Below are 19,220 nucleotides of genomic sequence, written 5' to 3' on the forward strand. Positions count from 1 at the left end.
AATTTATGTCCCTCAGGGATTTGAATATTCCCCCCACCCCAAGCAACGTAAGTTACACTGGCATAAGCACTCATGTGCACAGTACTATGTTAGTGGGAGAACTTCTCCCGCTAGCATAGCTTATGCTGCTCACAGAAGTAGGTTTTTTATGCTGATGGGAGAGCTCTCCCCCATTGGCATAGTGTCTTCACGAGACACTGCCATGGCTCAGCTGTACTGATACAGCTGCACCACTGCAGCGGTGTACATATAGACATGGCCTAACATTTCCTTCTTTCTTCCCCTGTTGCAGAATCCTCAATATCTATAGACTGAATAAGTGCTGTAAGCACTATGGTTTTCCTTGTGCATTACACAGCTATGCAGTCAAGTGCAGAGGTTTTTGCCTTTGCTCTGCATTAAGGGCAACTCCCACACTATTAGCTAATCAGCATTGCAATTTTAGCCGGTTGCTGACCAAATAACCACTTCTAGCTTTCTATTTTTAAAGCCCACAACCACTGTAGAACCTAAATCCCAGATAAAACTAAGGATCCTTTTATGGAAAAAAGGTGATTCTGCTTCCTATTGCCTGGTTTAGACACTGTCTTCCCTCTTTCTATTCATGTCCCATCATTATCAAAGGACTTGCAAAAAACTGGGTGGTACATCATGCTCTGAACAGTTTAGCTTGGAGTCATTTTAACCCCTTCTAGTAGAGTTCCATGATCTAGAGCCCTTTGCCTTTTGCCCCCATGCTTCAGTAGTCACAATAGCCCCAACGCACACAGATGTCACTGGGTTGCAAACAGTGAGAAAGTCTGAGATTCCATATAGCCCACTAAGGGTCTTCAAGATTTGGACTGGGATTTTGAACCAAATCACAGCTGAATGTATATCTTGGCCCAAACACAGCCTCAAAAAGGCATCAGCATGTCTTACTAACTGCAGTTTTTATGGTCTTCTTCAGCCACAGGTAGAGCAAACTGCAAATATCAAGTATGGAGCTGACCACGTGAATTACTGTGGCTGGCTTTTCAGCTAAGAATGGCTACAATCTCCTAGCTAAAGTGAACGTATCTTGTCCCACTCATTATCCATGTGTTTTATAAAACAGATACTAATTCAGCGAGTCTGACCCAAGACTGCAAACTACCTTGATAACTGAAAGGCAAATATTAAAGGTCAGGTCATTGCCCAGTTACTTCCTTCGAGTGCTTCTGTCTTACCATTGGTTTAAGTTTGACTCTACCAAGACAACTGCTTCTCATTTACATTAACTTCATCTGCTGACACCTGGATGGTGCCACCATGTCTACTGAAGAGATGATAAAACTTGATGTCAACAGCACTTGGTGGCATTGGGACCTCATGATTCATGATTTAACCAAGAGGTCTTCTAATTAGTTTGGTAAAATTGATGACTGGTAATGTTTTCCATTAAAAAGGGAGTGATCTGAGTCTCTTTGGTAGAGAGAGCAGTGCCCATCAACACCCATCTCCACTGGCCACTTGACAGAGCAACTTAAGGCATTTTCCTCTTCATTCTGTGTGAAATCTATTTAAAGGTGGCACTCTAGCTGAACAAATTGGCGGATTATGGAAGCACATCATTAGAGTTTATGCACGTGAGTGCAAGATATTCTGGCAGAATAAAGTTCTTAATGGTTTGGAAGCTGAAGGTAAAACATCAATAAACTTAGTATCAATCATAATTTCTATCTTATTGAATACATTCACTCCAAAATTGAAAGAAACATTAAGTTCTTGAATCTTGAAATACAAGTCTGTAGCAACAGGTGTTTATTATTGAAGGTAAGGATAGCCAGTCTCCTATCACCAACAGGGTTAGAAAAATCAAGTTTTTAAAATGATTGTGATCTTAATCTCAGATGTCCACATCAGATGTTTCACATAAGAGTTGAAAGATTAAGATCACAATCCTTTAAAAATGTGATGTTAGAATCAGATGAGCAATAGAACATTAACCCATTCTTCTCACCACTTAAACTTCAGAGTTACACATCTAAGTCAGACCCACTGTCTGACTATTTCCACCAATTAATGTAGTAATCTGTTTGGATTCTTGCAAATCATCTTACCTTTCCATGAATGTTAAAATTGCCATTTCTTGGTGCACTGACATTCTGGAAACTCTTTTTATATTGAGGAGCAGGTATCCAAGGAGAGTGTGGTGCTGGAGTGGAGATCATCATGAAGAACGGTTCAAAATTAGATTTATATTCCAAGAAATCCAAGGACATATTAGCCTGCATACACAAAGATAGTTGTTTAAAAACTCTCCAACATAAGTCATAACAAACCCTCATGTTAAGCTATGAAAACTGGCCAAAAAAGTTAAGACTAGAAGTGTATGAATACAAGAAGCGCTTGTAAACTATTTTACAATCTTGTTGATTGCACTTTTACAACTGTTTGAAGTAGAACTTGTGGTAAATCAATCCCAAATGTTCTGAGTTATTTATAAATCCTATTTCAACCTAAGATGTCTTTTGTCCCTCACACCTCCAATTGCCTCAGACCTTCATGTTATTCAGAGCTGGAAAGCTTGATGTAAAGAATGACTCAGATCTCTCATCTCACTCAGTCCTTGTATTGACAGAGCTTCCTTTCAAGCCCTGCCTTCACTGATATTTTTTTTTCATACCGTTAAGTACAATTCCATTTCATGCCCTTCCTAAATCTTTCTACATTTCAGGGGACATTGGATCCAGATCCTGAATGTATTTTCAGATGGGAATTTGGCAGTTTGTTCTCCTCAAAAGGCAGTCATTCTGCTGGTCAGTGTTTCATTCCCTGCTCTGCTGCTGCCAACTTATTTGTTACATTCATCCTCCAAACATGCGCTAGTTTGAGAATGATCCACTCTTTTTTATTTTAAAGAAGTGATTAGGGAAGAGGCACCAATAGGGTATAGCTTTAAGCTTCATTCACTTGTGCTGCTCCATTTGATCTCCCTCACCAAGCCACTCATTTTCAAGTCTTATCTTGAATACTTCCTGTGCACCTTAGCCTACATGTGACAGCAAGTCTCGCTTACTATTCCTTTCAGCCCACTACTGTCGTCTTCCCTTTGCCATTCATTAGAACTAATATTCGGACGTGCACAGTTACCACTTACATCTCAGTTCTTCCCTATTCTAGTCTCAGGTTTTTCCTTTTCTGCCTGATTAGTCATCCAGCTCTGCAGTACCCTCTATTCTGCCTCGGAAGCAATGGACTAAGAACTCTACATAAACAGATTGTCTATTGCCCGTTTGAAAGAAGCTATTAAAATCAATTATGGATTTTGTGGCTCACTGGTAATAAACCTATACACCTCCCACCCCCCAACAGAGCCTTACTGAACTCAAAGCAAGTTAGAATAAGATTAGTGGCCTACAGGACTCCTGTCAAAGAGGCAAATATTGCAGCTATTGACAGAAGACTGGTGTTTGGTACTCTGATGCTATATGTGACCACATTAATAAATTCTCATCTTCCATGCAGTTCACGATACGTCAATATCTCCTCAGAAGTCTGTGTAGTGAAACGCTGTTTTCTGTCAATCCAGAATCCTCACTGCTTTATGGCCAAAAGCAACAAGCTAGCAGGCACCAACGCTTAGCCTTTTTCAGAATCACTAACCCAGACAAGGTTAATTTGAAATATTTAACATTAAATCACACAGCATCATTAACTATCTGTGCGAAAAGAACCCTCCTGCCCTGCTGTACATTCTCAGGACAGTTCTCTGTCAATACTGTTGTAAAATGCTCCATACCCTTTTAGTATCTTTGGTATTTCTAAATTGCCTATCACCTTGGTGAATGAAGTACTGGTAGGAACTGAAGCATCAGTCAAATGTAAAAGTCCCATTCAGTTACATCCCATAAAGGCAGACAACTAAGTATTTTACAACAGTATTGACAGAGAACTGTCCTGAGAATGTATAGCAGGGCAGGAGGGTTCTCTTCACACAGACAGTTAGTGATCCTATGTGATTTAATAGACATCACAGAAACTTGGTGGAATGACGACAATCAATGGGACACAGCACTACCACAGTATGAAATATATAGGAATAAAAGAATAGGTTGTAGTGCCACTCCCCCACCCACACATGTGAAAGAAAGCACAGAGTCAAATATAATAAAAAAAAATTAAAATGAATCAAATTACCTCAGGATCTCCATGGATAGAAATGCCATGCTTGAATAATAAGAGTATAGCAGGAGGAATATAATACTGAGCACCTGACCAGGATGGTGACGGTCATTGTCAAATGCTCAGAGAGATTGGAGAGGTTATAAACACAGAAAACTCAATAATAATGGGTGATTTCAACTGTACCCAGTCAATATGGGGATGCGTCACCTCGAGATGGGATGCAGAGAAAAAGTTTCTAGACACTGTTAATGACTGCTTCTTGGAGCAGCTAGTCCTGGAACCCACAAGGGGAGAGGCAACTCTTAATTTAGCCCTAAGTCAAACACAGGGCCTGGTCAAAGAGGTGAAAACAACAGAACAGCTCAGTAATAGCGAACATAATATAATTAAATTTAATATCCTTGTGGTGGTGGTGGGGAAATAGCAAAGAGGCCCACCACAGTAGCATTTAACTTCAGAAAGAGGAACCACACAAAATGAGGAAGCTAGTTAAATGGAAATTAAAAACAGTCACAAGAGTAAAATGTCTAAACGGAAAGTTGTAAAAACATCACAACAGAGGCTCAAATTAAATGTATATCCCAAATTAAAAAAAAACAATACAAGGACTAAAATGTCACCATGGCTAAATAGAATAAAAGAGGCAGTTAGATGCAAAAAGGCAGCCTTTAAAAAATTGGAAGTCAAATCCCAACGATGAAAATAGAAAGGAGCATAAACTCTGGCAAGTCAAGTGTAAAAGTATAATTTGGTATGCCAAAAAATCTGAAGAGAAAACCAGCAAAAGACAAACAATCCCCCCCACAACCGCCCCCAGTACAGTAGAATCTCAACTGAGACACGAACACTAGGGTAACCACTCAGGCAGCAGCAGAGATTAATAAAAAAGAGCAAGTACTGTACTGTGCCTGTATTTCATCTTAACGGTAGCACATCTGGGCAGCTGCCCCCACCCCACCTCACAGACAACCACTTACAGCAAGATGCTGGAGCTGCCAGGCCAACGCAGCCAGAGACAGTGGAGCAGGAGCAACGCTGGGGTCTGTGCAGCTTGCACACACCCCCAGGAGGGGGAAGTGGTTTTTCCTCCCCCTCCCCGGCCAAGAGGGGGACGCATTGTTTTTAGCCCCATTCTCCTGGCTGGGAAGGGACCATGCTGTTTTCTCACACACACGCCCCGTCCTCCCCCCGCTGGGGCTGATTAGGTTGCTCAGCTGCTGCTGAATCCTAGCTTGGAGTATGAGCTGCTGGATCTGGAGCCTGAACCGTGCTTTGTTCAGAGCTACAAACATTTCAGAGTTATGGACAACCTCCATTCCTGAGGTATCTGTAACTCTGAGGTTCTACTGTACATCAGAAGCAGGAAGCCTGCCAAACAGTCAGTGGGGCCACTGGATGATCAAAATGCTAAAGAGCACTCAAGGAAGACAAGGTCATTACAGAAAAACTAAACAAATTCTTTGCTTCTGTCTTCATTGTAGAGGATATAAGGGAGATTCCCATAACTGAGTCATCTTGGATCAAACTGATACATTAAACCATAATAAGTCACCAGGACCAGATGGTATTCACCCAAGAGTTCTGAAGGAACTCAAATATGGAACTGCAGAACTAATAACTGTGGTATGTAACTTAATACTTAAATCAGCCTCTGTACCAAATGACTGGAGGATAGCCAATGTGATGCCAATTTTTTAAAAAGGCTCCACAGGCGATCCTGGCAATTTCAGGCTGGAAAGCCTAATTTCAGTACCAAGCAAATGGTTGAAACTACAGAAAAGAACAGATTTATTAGACACATAAATTGTGTTAACCTATTGGGGGGAAGAGTCAACAGGGCTTTTGTAAAGTGAAATCATGCCTCACCAATCTCTTAGAATTCTTTGAGGAGGTCAAACAAACATGTGAACAGGGGTAATTCAGTGGAAATAGCCTTTCAGAAAGCCTTTGACAAGGTCCCTCACCAAAGGCTCTTAAGCCAACTAAGAAGTTATGGGATAAGAAGGAAGGTCCTCTCAAGGATCAGTAATTGGTTAAAATAAAGGAAACAGGGTAGGAATAAGTAGTCAGTTTTCAGAATGGAGAGAGGCAAATACCAGTCTCCCTCAGAGATCTGTACTGGGACCAGTGCTGTTCAACATATTCATAAATGATCTGGAAAAAGGGGTAAACAGTGAGGTGTCAAAGATTGTAGATGATACAAAATTACCCAAGATAGTAAAGACCAAATCAGATAGGGAAGAGTTACAAAGAGATTTCAAAAACTGAGTGTCTGGACAACAAAATGGCAGATGAAATTCAGTGTTGATAAATGAGAAGTAATACATATTGGAAAACATAATCCCAGCTGTACATACAAAATGGAGTCTAAATTAGATGTTACCACTCAAGAAAGATCTTGGAGTCATTGTGGATTGTTCTATGAAAACATCTGCTCAGTGTGCAGTGGCAGTCAAAAAGCTAACAAAGTCAGGATCCATTAGGAAAGAGACAGATAATTAGATAGCAAATATCATAATGCCCTTATATAAATCCATGATGAACCCCACTTTGAATACTCTGTGCAGTTCTGCTCACCCCATCTCGAAAAAAGATAGATCTAAGAAACAGAGAAGGTACAGAGAATGGCAGCAAAAATGATTAAAGGTATGGGACAGCTTCCCTATGAGGAGAGATTAAAAAGACTAGGACTGTTCAACTTGGAAAAGAAATAACTAAGGGGCAGATATGATAGAGGTCTATAAAATCATAAATGATGTGGAGAAAGTGATTAAGGAAGTATTGTTTACTCCTTCATACTACACAAGAACCAGGGGTCACCCATCAAATTGATAGGCAGAAGGTTTAAAACAAACAAAAGAAAGTCCTTCTTCACACAATGCACAGTCAACCTGTGGAACTTGTTGCCAGGGGATGCTGTGAAGGCCAAAAAGTATACCTGGGGCAAAAAAAGCATTAGATAAGTTCACGAAGAACAGGTTCATCAATGGCTATAAGCTAAGATGGTCAGGGATACAACTCCATGCTCTGGGTGTCCCAAAGCCTCTGACTGCCAGATGCTGGGACTAGCTGACGGGAGAAGGATCACTTGATCATTGCCCTGTTTCAGGTTTGGCCAGCCTGTGGCTCCAGAGCCACATGCAGCTCTTCAGATGTTAATATGCGGCTCCTTGTATAGGCACAGACACCAGGGATGGAGACATAGGCACCAACCTTCCAGTGTGCTGGGGGTGGGGGGTGCTCACTGCTCAACCCCTGGCTCTGCCCCCACTCCACCCCTCCCTGAGCTCTCCCCTGCTGTGCCCTTGCTTCCCCCCGCCCCAGCCTCCTGCATGCCACAAAACCACTGATCAGCAGGGCTGAGAGGTGCTGGGTGGGGGGAAAGATGCTGTGGGGGCTGCTGATGTATTACTGTGGCTTTTTGGCAATGTACACAGCTAAACTGTGGCTCCTTCTCAGGCTCAGGTTGGCCACCCCTGCCCTGTTCATTCCCTTTGAAGCATCTGGAATTGGCAATTGCCTGAAGACAGGGTACTGGGCTATATGGACCATTGGTTTCACCCAGGATGGCCATTCTTAAGTTCTTATGTTAATAGAGGTCTCTCAAAATCACAAAGATAGACATAATGTAACATCTAAAAACAAATGAGAGCTAGTTGTAACTCAATTACAACAACAGTTTGCTGACGTGAAGCACATTCTCCTAGGTCTTACGCCAAATTGCCATTTCACAGGTTGGCACTTGTTCTAAATGGAAGTCTGTGACCTATCAATCAGCAACATTTTGGTCAAGCACCCTGAACTACCACTGAAGTCAGTGTTCACCTCCAGCTCTAGCCCTTGGCTAACAGCTATCTAACAATTTCATTTTCCTATATTTGCATATACAACCTTGCCCTCCTTAAGTACAGCTGGAATCTGGCTCCACTGGTTATGCCTGAAGTAAAGACAACACCAAGATTAGGCAATATCCATTCAGTAACACAACTAGGCAAAAAGTAGTGTTTGGTCACAAATGGAACAGTAATGCAGCTGTTGTGATGTTTCTTACCAGTACATCTGTCAGGTAATCTGCACTGTAGTTTTCACCATGCCTTTGTGCTTTTCCATTTACTGAAAGAGTGTAATTATAGTACTTGGAATTTTTTTCCTACGAGAGAAGAAAAAGATATCACTTACATAAAAAGACAAGAATCTACTATTTCATTGACCACTTGTCAGCAAGTATTTGGTAAGCCTGATTTTATTAATTTGTCCTATTTAAGTATTTGTAGTATGTGCACTACAAAAGGCCTACAAGCTTTGCTTTTTGTAAAACCAAAGTGATTCTATACTATAATAATGGCAAGTTTTTCTTTGTTGAAATCAGGTTTTCAGATACTTCTCTTCATTAGAAATACCTCCTCATCAACATCAACAGCCTCCAAACAAAGCTGAGAAAATGCAACACACTATGAAGGAAGGGAATTTCCTCTTTTAGTTAACAGAAGCATGCAAATAAAGCAGACTGGTTCTTAGATTCAGCACAATTAAGCTAGATTTACTTTTGTAAAATATCTACAACTAGGTATTTAATAGGAGCTGTCACATACCAAAGCATACCAAAAACTCCATCCAGGAGGAACGTGGCCTATTCCCCCTGCATCTTCTGCTCCATACTGAAAAAGAGGGGGAAAAAAAAGGTAAAGTGACCCAGCACAGTCTCAGAAGTGACAGATACACACTGACTTGTACAACATACAAATCCTCCTACATTAAAAGGTTGCAAAGTCAAGCAATACCAGATTTACAGTTGCTCATGTAACATTAATTCTATCCCCTTGTACATCCAACCCGTGCACCAAACTATACAGGAGTCCTGCAGAAAATATAGTATATTGTCATATTAAAGACTATTAAATGCATACACATAGTGGGGCAACCTTAAATCTGTTATTGCCTAACTTCTGAATGCTCGACTTTGCAAAATGCTCTTTTAATTAAGTGTTTGTATGTAGTTTTTTAAAAGGAAAAATTAAATTGTATACAATTAACAATTCCCTCCCCAACCCACAGATGTATCATCAGTAGGGGATTTGAAATCTTTTCTTCTCTCCCTTGCCAGAACCTCCTGGATCATGTGGTGTCTATGGTAGGGCATGTGCTGGGTTCCCCCCTCCCCCCCATCTACAGAAGTCCAGTCCCACATCCCTTCCCCAAATATAATCCTCAAATTCTAGTACTCCTGAAGTAGAGGACTGAACTACTGACTCTCTCAATATGTCTGTTAGTCTATAAGGTGCCACAGGACTCTGTCGCTTTTTACAGATCCAGACTAACACAGCTACCCCTCTGATACTTGACTCTCAAGACCACCAGTTAAATGGATGCTGATACTTTGGCCAAACTAAGTTGAGAAAAGTTAGGTTGCATGTCTTATTTCCTCCATTCCTTTAATAATTCTGAGAAGGAACTTTTCATCTAAACAGTAGGATTTTAAATATTATGGGGGTTTATTTTATCTACTGAAATAAGGATTAAGACTTTATTTCACAAAGTTACTTTCAGTACAGGCAATTCAGCTGTGTCATGGCAAATATGAGTAAGATATACCTCATTTAAATACTTCCCAGCAAAGAATGTTTGATAGCCACACATGGACTTGAGGAGAGCTGGGAAGGTATATGGTTCCTGTATTTTCTGCCATGATTTGCTGCTGCAGTTTCCCTCCAGAGTGTTATTGACAACATGATGATTATGTGGGTACTTCCCTGTTAAGATGCTAGCTCTGCTGGGACAGCACAATGCACTGGGCACATACTAGAACACAGAATGAAAAAATACACATTGTAAATTGACTCTTTGGGGGGAAAAAAAAAATCTAGTTTTTAGTCAATAGCAAAAGACATTAAAAGATATGCAAATAAGTCACTCACATCACATAGATCAGATTACTCGCATTTATTTAGGCATACAGAACTACAACTCAAATATTTTTATCAATCAGAGGTTGCACCTGGGATCGGGTTTATATTTTCTGTAGAGTTTACAATTTAGAAAATGCATGCTATACACGCAGCAGAAAGCACCAGTTATTTGAGAATGATCAGTTATTTAAATACTACTACTACTTACTGTAACAATTCCAGTAAAGAAGAATGGGGAACCATTAGTCAATTTTCAAACCTGTATAAAGCCAAATCTTTGAAAGATTTCCTTATTAGTTTATAGCCAAAACTTTCATTTTCTAATAATATTCATTAAATTAAGTGTTCTGAAATGTCCCATCCCAGGCACAGAAAGTAATCTTGGGTCCGATCCATACCTTACCACAGAAATTAATCTGCCCCCTTGTATTCTCCATATTTAAAAAGTTGAAACTAAACCTACTTCAGAGCTAAATTAGAGATTACGTCTGTTATACCATTACAACCATGGGTATTTAAATAACAATAGCTTCAATAAATACATGCCACTGAAGGTTACAGAAGTCAATGTCACCACTTACTGCATTTGAGAAGCTTATCCCCATCTCTGCAATAAGGGCACTGGTCTTCTTTAGCGGTGTCTGTAACAGAGGTAGTAACTAGTACAACGAGCTAAAAATATCTGCATACTGAAATGCTAGTGTGCTGTCTAAACTGGCAACCTTAAGTTGATTTTCATGGGAGGCATTTATAGAGTACCAATCACCACAGTATTTAAGCACTGGCTAGACCAAACCAATGCCTCCATTTCTTTGCAGTGAAACTTCAAAGCCTACATCTAAAATGCAAGTCTAAAGTTATCAAAATTCTTAATTTACTTTATGCAATTTTGACAGAATTCTCCTTTTAAGATATTACATTCTACCTAATGTTTCTTCATTCAAATGGATCAATCAGACATCTTTTTCTACCCAGAAAATGGTATTTTGTTTTTCTTAAAATGCCCCTTTTCATCCTGGAGCCAGACTGCTACAATCTCATAGTGTGACTTGATTCCTCATACATGGTTAGTGAAACAATCTTTCAAAATGGTCATTAAAACTAAGTAGCCCAGGCATAAGATTTACTTTCCCACCCTCACGGGAATGAAAACCCTAATATTTTACTCTATTAAAAACAGGTACTCACCCTGGGCAAGCAGAATTTAAAGACTACAGTAAAATGAGCCTTTTTGGGATGTTTGAAAGAAAAGTGCTCTAAGGAACGAACATTCATTGTTTAATTTGTGGAATCTGTCAAGTCACAGGACCGATTTCTGTTTTAATGAAGCACTCAACATCCCAAGTGAAAAACTACTACAGATAGGTAAATTAAGTGATCCTGATGTAATAAACACTATGCATATAGCAAACCACATGTGCGTTGATGCTGGCCAGTTAAAGACAGTCATCTGCAAATCCGAACATTCTGGACTGATGAAGACCTGTTACTTCAGGGTGTGAGGAAAAGCGAACACATATACTAGAGCGAGTGCCAGACTTAACAGAATACTGTCAGTCTTGGTCAATAATTCATTCCCAGCACAATAAGAAAGATAAACTCAAACTACCTCTGCCGTTAACATCTAGAACTGTGGACTAGGAAGAGAGAAATGATTTTCTTCATTGCCCAACTAGTGTGAAGAGCAAACAGGAAGAATAAAATATGAAAAGACAGGGATTTTTTTTAGAGTGTTTAGTCCAAAGCACTGTGAGAATTTTGTCATTACCTCTCTCTTTAATATGGATAACTAAGTGTGAAGTTCTGAATGCACTAGTTCCCTTCCCAAAAGACATATTATATATGCTTTTACCTCATGTTCTTGGGAAAGAGTGCAGAATTTGCACCCTAAAATGCAATATGTTGCCTGATAATTGTGTCTCAATATTTGCCCTACAGATTAAACTCCCATGAAGTCCCGCTTGCAATAATCCAAAGAAGCAGGGTCACAGAAAGGCACCGGCAGAATTAAAAAGCCATTTCCATTTACACACCATCTTAGCTGATGCTATGGACTTTCTAGAGGGGAGCGGACACTCAGCCTGTCTAATAAAGCGGCAAAGAAGCCCAATCCCATCCGTCCTGTCAGGGACGCTGCACTTAACAACGAGCCCCCGGTCAGCCAGCGCACAGTTTCCTTGCGTGAGAGGCGACATCCCGGCCCAGACACACACCAGAGGGAAGTTGCACGACAGCTTCCAAACACCTGTTGTGCAGCCAGATACTCCCCCTTCAAAGTGTCTGGGCTCAAGGCGCTTTTCCCTCTGCCAAGATTCAGGGTCCCCACTGCCAAAGCGGGGATGAGCGGCCCTGGGCGCGGCAGAGCCCCTCCCTCCCCTCCGGCGAGGTAACTGCAAGGGGGGGGGCATCTGCCCCACCGAGCCCCCCTTGCACAGCCCCGCCCCTCACTGCGAGCCGGGTCGGGCCAGGAGCAAACACTGCCGCGCCCCGCGGGCTCGAGCGCGGCGCTGCCTGCGCCCGGCACCGCGAGGCCCACGCGTGACACAGCCGGAGGCAGGACCACCCTGGGCAGGGGACACAGGCCCCCTCAAGCCCAGGAAGGGGGCCGGGCGCTAGGGAGAGCAGGTTACCATGCCGCCCAGGCAGACATCCTGGTCATCGGTGAGAATCAGCACCACGCTGGGCTTCCGCGTCCCGCTGGTCCCGGCCGCCTGCGCGCAGCCCCAATCGCGGCTCAGCACCAGCAGCAGCGCGGCCAGCGCCAGCCCCTGCACCGCGGGAGACATCGCACAGGACCCGAGCGCAGCACGGCAGCCTCCGTCCCGGCGCGATCCCAGGCGAGCGCAGAACGAAACCGATCCGAGCGGCGCCCCGCCCTCGGCATATGACCAGGGAGAGCAGCAGGCTGTCACGTGACCGTCCCGGCTTCAGCAGCGGCCTTGACCGCGAGGGAAGCAACCTACTCCAGCCCCAGCCTCGCTCCCACCCCCCTCAGCTAGCTCCGCCCTCAGCCTCATTCCCCTCTCCTCGGACAGTCCATTGTACCTCCGTCAATCAGCCTCAGCCCCGCCTCCACCTCACTCCCACCCCCTGATCCAGCCCCGCCCCTGACTCACTCCTATCTTCTCAGCCAGCCCTTCCCCCATCTCACTCCCACCCCCTCAGCCAGCTCCGCCTTCAGCCTCATTCCCATCTCCTCAGACCACTCCTGCTCCTTCAAGCTGCCTCACACCCTGACTCATTCCCATCGCCTCAGTGAGCTCTGGCCCCACTCCTACACCTCCTCAGCCAGCCACCGCTCCCTTGCTTCACTCCCACCCCTCTCAACCTGCCATGCCCTCTCCCGCTTCATACCAACCTCTCAACCTGGCCTACAGTAGGGTGACCAGACGTCTCGATTTTATAGGGATAGTCCCTATTTTTGGGTCTTTTTCTTATATAGAGTCCTATTACCCCCCACTCCATCCCGATTTTTCACGTGTGCTGTCTGGTCACCCTAGCCTACAGTGCCTCATTCCCAACCCCAAACTGCCCCAACCACACCTCACTGCCCCCCTTATAGGTGGCATCCAGCCACAGTGTGTAGTCTGGGTTTTCTGACATGTGCTCTTTCAGACCTAGGGTGTCCAGATGTCTTGATTTTATAGGGACAGTCCCGCTATTTGGGGCTTTGTATTACATATGTGCCTGTTACCCCCACCCCGTCCTGATTTTTCACACTAGCTATCTGGTCATCCTACTCTGACCTGGTGCTGCTCCTGGAGATTGGGACTCTGTTAGGCAGGCTTATCAAGCCCCTGCATTTGGTGTCACCCTGCTGGGAGACAGCCAGGTGAGGGACGCAGGTCCAGCATGTCCACAGAGGCAGTGACTGCCCACAGCAGCACTATGTTTGACATTGTTGGTACTCCACGCTTCAAGCCATACACCCACTGGTGCATGCTGGGTAAAGCTAGCAACTGGCCTGTGCTGAACCAGTGGGTCTTTTTCACAAGGCACCATTACCACGCTCCTGCTTGGGATGCTGGGATTTCTCCCTCTGGCCCCAGGTATCCACCTTGGGTCTCCTTGTCAGAGGTGCTGAGCTCCCACAGATCCAATTCAAGTGAATAGTAGCTGTGGGTGTTCATCTCCTCTTTAAAACCTTCCTGCCTGAGTGCCTAGCTCAGTGTTTTATACTGCTGCTCATCACTGCAGTATCTGGAACCTTCCACTTAAAAACAATAACAATTGCAAAGTCCCTAATGGACATCATGGAACCTCTGGCTCTTCTCTTTTGAGGGTAAAAAAAATCTGTTTGTGGTAGGATTATTATTTTTATTATTTGTTTTGGTTAATTGATTTTTGCTTCTTGGTGTTGGTCTTGTTTGTTTTTGTTGTTTTCAATTTTGTTTGTTATACTACCAAAAGGTGTCCTTTAAAAGAAACCAGCTCCACTAAATGAACTTCTAATATCATGATATTTATGAGGTTTGTGCTTGTTATTCTATTCTACTCTGTTTTTTATTTGTCTCTGATGACAGAAGTATCTGAACACTTTCCACTAGTGCATTAAGCAATATAACTAGCATCTGTCACGTGATACACAATGTAGTGTTTTGTCTTGGTAGCTCTTTTTTGTACATGTGTACATGCCGCTGCAAAATTCTTTTCGGTAACAGGTAATGCTAACAACCCTCTTTTCAAAGATGATCCAGAGGGTTATGATGTGTCAACAACTGCTTATCCTCCCTGAGGAATTCTAAATAGGATGCCACGTGAGATTCCCGCAGATAGAATTAGGTCTTATGGTGATAGGTATTGTTTGAGTGTGAGGATGACTATTTGGGATCCCACTAAATGCAAGTGAGTTGAAAGGGCTGTTCATGATATCTAGTGATAGTGTTTTTTCAAAGTGAAGGTGGAAAAGTGGATGTATATAGCTCCTAATTCTGCCACAACTGAAGAAAGAGATAAGTGGGTGACGTAATATCTTTTATTGGACCAACTGCTGTTGGTGAAAGAGAGAAGCTCTGTGTAGCTCTAAAGCTTGTCTCTTTCACCAACTTGAAGTTGGTCCAATAATATTACCCACCCATCTTGTCTCGCTAATATCCTGGGACCAAGACTGCTACAACAGCACTACAAACAACCCATTGAAGGAAGTCACTGGCAAAAATCCTGTTGACTTCAATGGGAGCTGGCACAGGTTCAAAGAGTAAGGGCATGTCCACATGCAGAAATCTAACGGCATAATTATACTGGTATCCTGGTGTACCAGGATAATTATATCATTATAGATATACCAGTATAATTCTTCTTGTAGACACTCTTATTTCAGAATAAGCATAACTAAGGCTAAGATTATGTCACAGAGGTCATAGAAGTCACAGAATCTGCAGAGCCTCCATGACATTTTCCACTTCAGCCCCGGGTGATACCAGTCAGCTCTGTGTTCTTGGGGAACCAGGGCACAGTATCCAGCCTGTCTGACTCATGAAGGACACCCCCTCCTCGCAGCCTCTGCTTGAACCAAAACCGATCAGAGAAAAGACTTGCAGTGAAGGGCAGTGGGAGACACACCTAGACCCCTCCTTATAAGGGTGACAGGATTCAGGCAACTCCCCTCGCCCCATCTGCATCAAAGATGGGACAGGGAGGCATCTCCATTAGCAGGGCCGGCTCTACCATTTTTGCCGCCACAAGCAAAAAAAAAAGCCGCCCGGACTGTGCTGCCCCAAGAATGCACAGAATGCCGGCCCTTAGCATGTGCCACCCAGGCACATGCTTCCTCCACTAGTGCGTGGAGCCAGCACTGTCTATTAGCATACAGAATGGAGAACAGAGATTACAAGGAAAGAACCACACTGAACTCTGGGACCAGAAAAGTTGGGAAGCATTGCATCATGGTGGATCTCTTCCCCAAGTGTTAATGAACCTACATCTACACACACCCAGCTCAGCAGTTATCAGGCCAGTTCTAGTGATGAATCCTTGCTTGATATCCAAAATCCTGAAGCAGCCTAACTGCATTGTGAGCCCCCTGGAAGAAACGCCACCCATTGCTGGTAGTGATCAGCTCCTATTGTCTAACCTAAAGAAAACCCTTGAGTCATCAGTTTACCCATAAACAAATCTAGTGTTCTCCCTTGAACCATTGTTGTTTCCCTACAAAAAAAAACCCTACACACGCTCAAGTAAGTGTTCTGATGCATGGATCCAAACTCTGCATCTGTTCCACTGGGATTTCATCTTCTCCTGACTGATTGTGCTGGGGGCTCTGCCTGTCTCCAGCACTCAGGACCCTCAGCTACCATCATCACCTGGGAACCCCGACCAGTCCAAGCTTCATGGGGAATGGTGAGATCCCCATCTCTCTCTCTCTGTCTCTCTCTGTTTTCTTTTCTACCTCAGGTATAACTTTCTAACCCTCATTTGTTTGATCAGGTATAGTTGTCTATATATGACTTTTGTGATCTTTAATAATGTAACAATTGTTTGTTTTGGCTCTCCTTGTGTGGTTATCACTATTATTTAATAAATAATTTTTATGGTTAAGCTGGTTGCTTCCCTCTCCCTCTGAACTTCACTCTTTTGTGGTTTTTGCTTTCCCATTTACTCTGCAGCAACGCTTCTCTTACTTAAGCTAAAGATCCCTGTAGCGCCCCAAAATGCTGCGGGGTTTCTCATCAAGTGGGTTACTACCATTACAATTGTGAAGTGAAAGTGGGGATAGGGACGTCCTGAGCCTGTGACATACGAGGGTGGCAGCTTGGAAATGCTGCTCGACTCAGACTACCGAGTCCAGGGGCATATAAAGGTGGCAGCTTGAAAGTGCTGCTTGACACAGTCCGCTGAGTCCAAGGACATATAAGGGGTCAGCTTGAGAGTGCTGATTGTCTACTCGGACTGGCTCTGTTAATGTGTTTTTCTATGTTCATCTAGTTCTGGTGCTGCAGGAATCCAGCCCTAGGGAACCTAGGTCCTGCAGGATAGCTCCATTGGGAGGGGACTTGCAGAAGGGACAAGTAGAGCTCCATATGAAAACACAAGTGACACGAGCAGTACATTAATAGAATAACAGAACCGTCCCACCCCCCCCGAAAAGTAATCCAGTAAATGAGCGTACCCCAAAGTAACAGGTAAATCTGGTAACATGGTGCAGTGGGGCTGGAGCTGTCAGCCAGTGGGGACCCTGGAGCTCTCAGCCACCACAGGCAGCTGGGCACCCGCAGTTCCCAACTGCTGGCCCCAGAGCTCCGAGCCACGGTGAAAGGTCCCTGCAGCTCCCAGTTGTTGCAGGCAGTGAGGGGATCCCTGAGCTCTGAGCTGCTGTATGCAGTGGGGAGATCTTGGTGCTCTCAGTCATTGTGGGCAGCAGGAGGACCCTGGATCTTCAAACCACCACAGGCGCTTTGGGAACCCTGGAGCTGCAGCAGCAGTAGGTGTTTGACCCTCCTTCGCATTTTGTCATGGTTATTTTTAGTAAAAGTCACAGACAGGTCACGGGCTTCCGTGAATTTTTGTTTCATGCCTGTGACTTGTCCGTGATTTTACTAACCGTGACAAAATCTTAAACTTAACCACAACTATAGTAGTATAAATATTTTGGTATACTTTGTCAGTAAATTTCCCTTTCTCTGGTCTGCCTTTGAGATAACTGACAACACTGAAGGAAGAAGCATATGAGAGATTCAGCAGTGCACGTTACAGTGAAGATATAACAAAGATGGGAGACATCTTAATATAGAAACCTTCATTAACCATTTAATATGGATAGACAACTTAGGACATTTTGGGTTGCTGCACAGTATGTTGTAATTAATACATTAAACCAAACATAAAAAACATTTGGAAAAATACTGTACAGAGTGGGTGCTGTTGTGAACAGCTGAGGCAAATGCGCAGTGGGTGATCTCTGGTCATAAAAGACAGTTTCTTGCATTGTTTTCTTTTACTGTGTTAGGCTTGGAATAGGTTGCTATTACAATGGCTCCCCCCTGGGGACAACTGTACAGTAGAACAGGTCATCTTCAGCAACTTTTGTTTTCTTTTGAAAATAAAATTGTTTTGTTAACTGTGAAAAACAATAACTTGGATGAATGACTAGGCAGAGTTGAGGACTGGATGAAATGTAGGTGCAGTCTTGTGAGTCTGCAGCTTCTGAACTGAGAAAATTATACGGGAGCCTAGCCTAGAAATATACTACACAGAGAATTTTTAAAGTGACTTTGTTAGCACTATGCTGAAGTCCAGTGTAGCAGAGCTAGTGAAAATAATCACAATTTCTATTATAACAAAACGTAATATTACTTATTAAGTTCAAAAGGCCAATGCCATCTGTGCAGCTTGCTACTGCTGAGTAAGGGAAAGAGAGAGTAGTGGACATGGCTTGCTGCTCCCCTCATGTCTGGCTCAGGTACAGTAGCACAAATGTATACATCTGGCAGGCTGTTCAAAAAAGAAAGGTAATCAGGTGCTGTGTTGTCATGTCGTGTCAATTGCGAAAAGATCACAGAAACAATTGCTTCCTTCTAATATTGAACAAAGAACTGTATTAGAATAAAGAAATCAGTGTACTCTCTAACATTATTTACTCATTCTGCATTTTCTCTCCAACCAGGTCATTCATTCCTGGGAGAATTTAGCTGCACAGCCAGTACTGAAAGTGAGTGTGGTTTTTCTCCTGGTGCTTCAGTGATGAGTTTCCACAGTAGACTCAAATAACATTTCACTGGGGCCAGAGCAAATTCATCAGACGGCCCCCACCCCATCCCACACAGCTAGATACATAGGTACAAACCTACTGTCACCAGATTTATATAAATAACATTTAATCAAACTCAAATATCCATAATGTTTTTCTGACAGGTGATGGGCTTGTGGCCCTGTGGCCAGGCCCCTCCTTTAGAACAGGCCCTGCGAAAGTTTCCCCCCTCCCCGCATCAGCAGCTGCAGTATGCTAGGGGGAGGGGGACAGTCCGGGTCCCCACCCCTGTGCAGCAGGTGCAATGTCCCCGGACTAGGTCCCACGCAGCAGGTGCAATGCCCGAACCCTGTACCATGGTGGCGTGTACCACTCAGCGGGGGGTGTTGCGTCTGGCCGGCATCCCCTGCAGGCAGACGGGTACAGAGTCTTCCCCCGCTGCCCGGTGTAGAATAGACTCAACCCGGAACTCGGCCAGA

The 19,220-nt window shown here is 43.6% G+C and overlaps 1 protein-coding gene across 1 annotated transcript in view; it reads right to left on the minus strand.

The window, feature by feature from the left end:
• GNS (glucosamine (N-acetyl)-6-sulfatase) overlaps positions 1-13,019 on the minus strand; it is a 30,751-nt gene extending 17,732 nt beyond the window's left edge. Inside the window, exons 1-6 of the mRNA XM_050923756.1 lie at positions 12,686-13,019; positions 10,637-10,696; positions 9,742-9,948; positions 8,742-8,807; positions 8,201-8,299; positions 2,082-2,249 (exon numbers count right to left, since the gene is read on the minus strand). Of these exons, the coding sequence (XP_050779713.1) occupies positions 2,082-2,249; positions 8,201-8,299; positions 8,742-8,807; positions 9,742-9,948; positions 10,637-10,696; positions 12,686-12,841 (756 nt within the window). The 5' untranslated portion in view covers positions 12,842-13,019. The remainder of the gene's footprint in view (positions 1-2,081; positions 2,250-8,200; positions 8,300-8,741; positions 8,808-9,741; positions 9,949-10,636; positions 10,697-12,685) is intronic.
• Positions 13,020-19,220: the final 6,201 nt, after the last annotated feature.

The sequence above is a fragment of the Gopherus flavomarginatus genome, chromosome 1, assembly GCF_025201925.1.
Source record: "Gopherus flavomarginatus isolate rGopFla2 chromosome 1, rGopFla2.mat.asm, whole genome shotgun sequence".
Lineage (NCBI taxonomy): Eukaryota > Metazoa > Chordata > Testudines > Testudinidae > Gopherus > Gopherus flavomarginatus.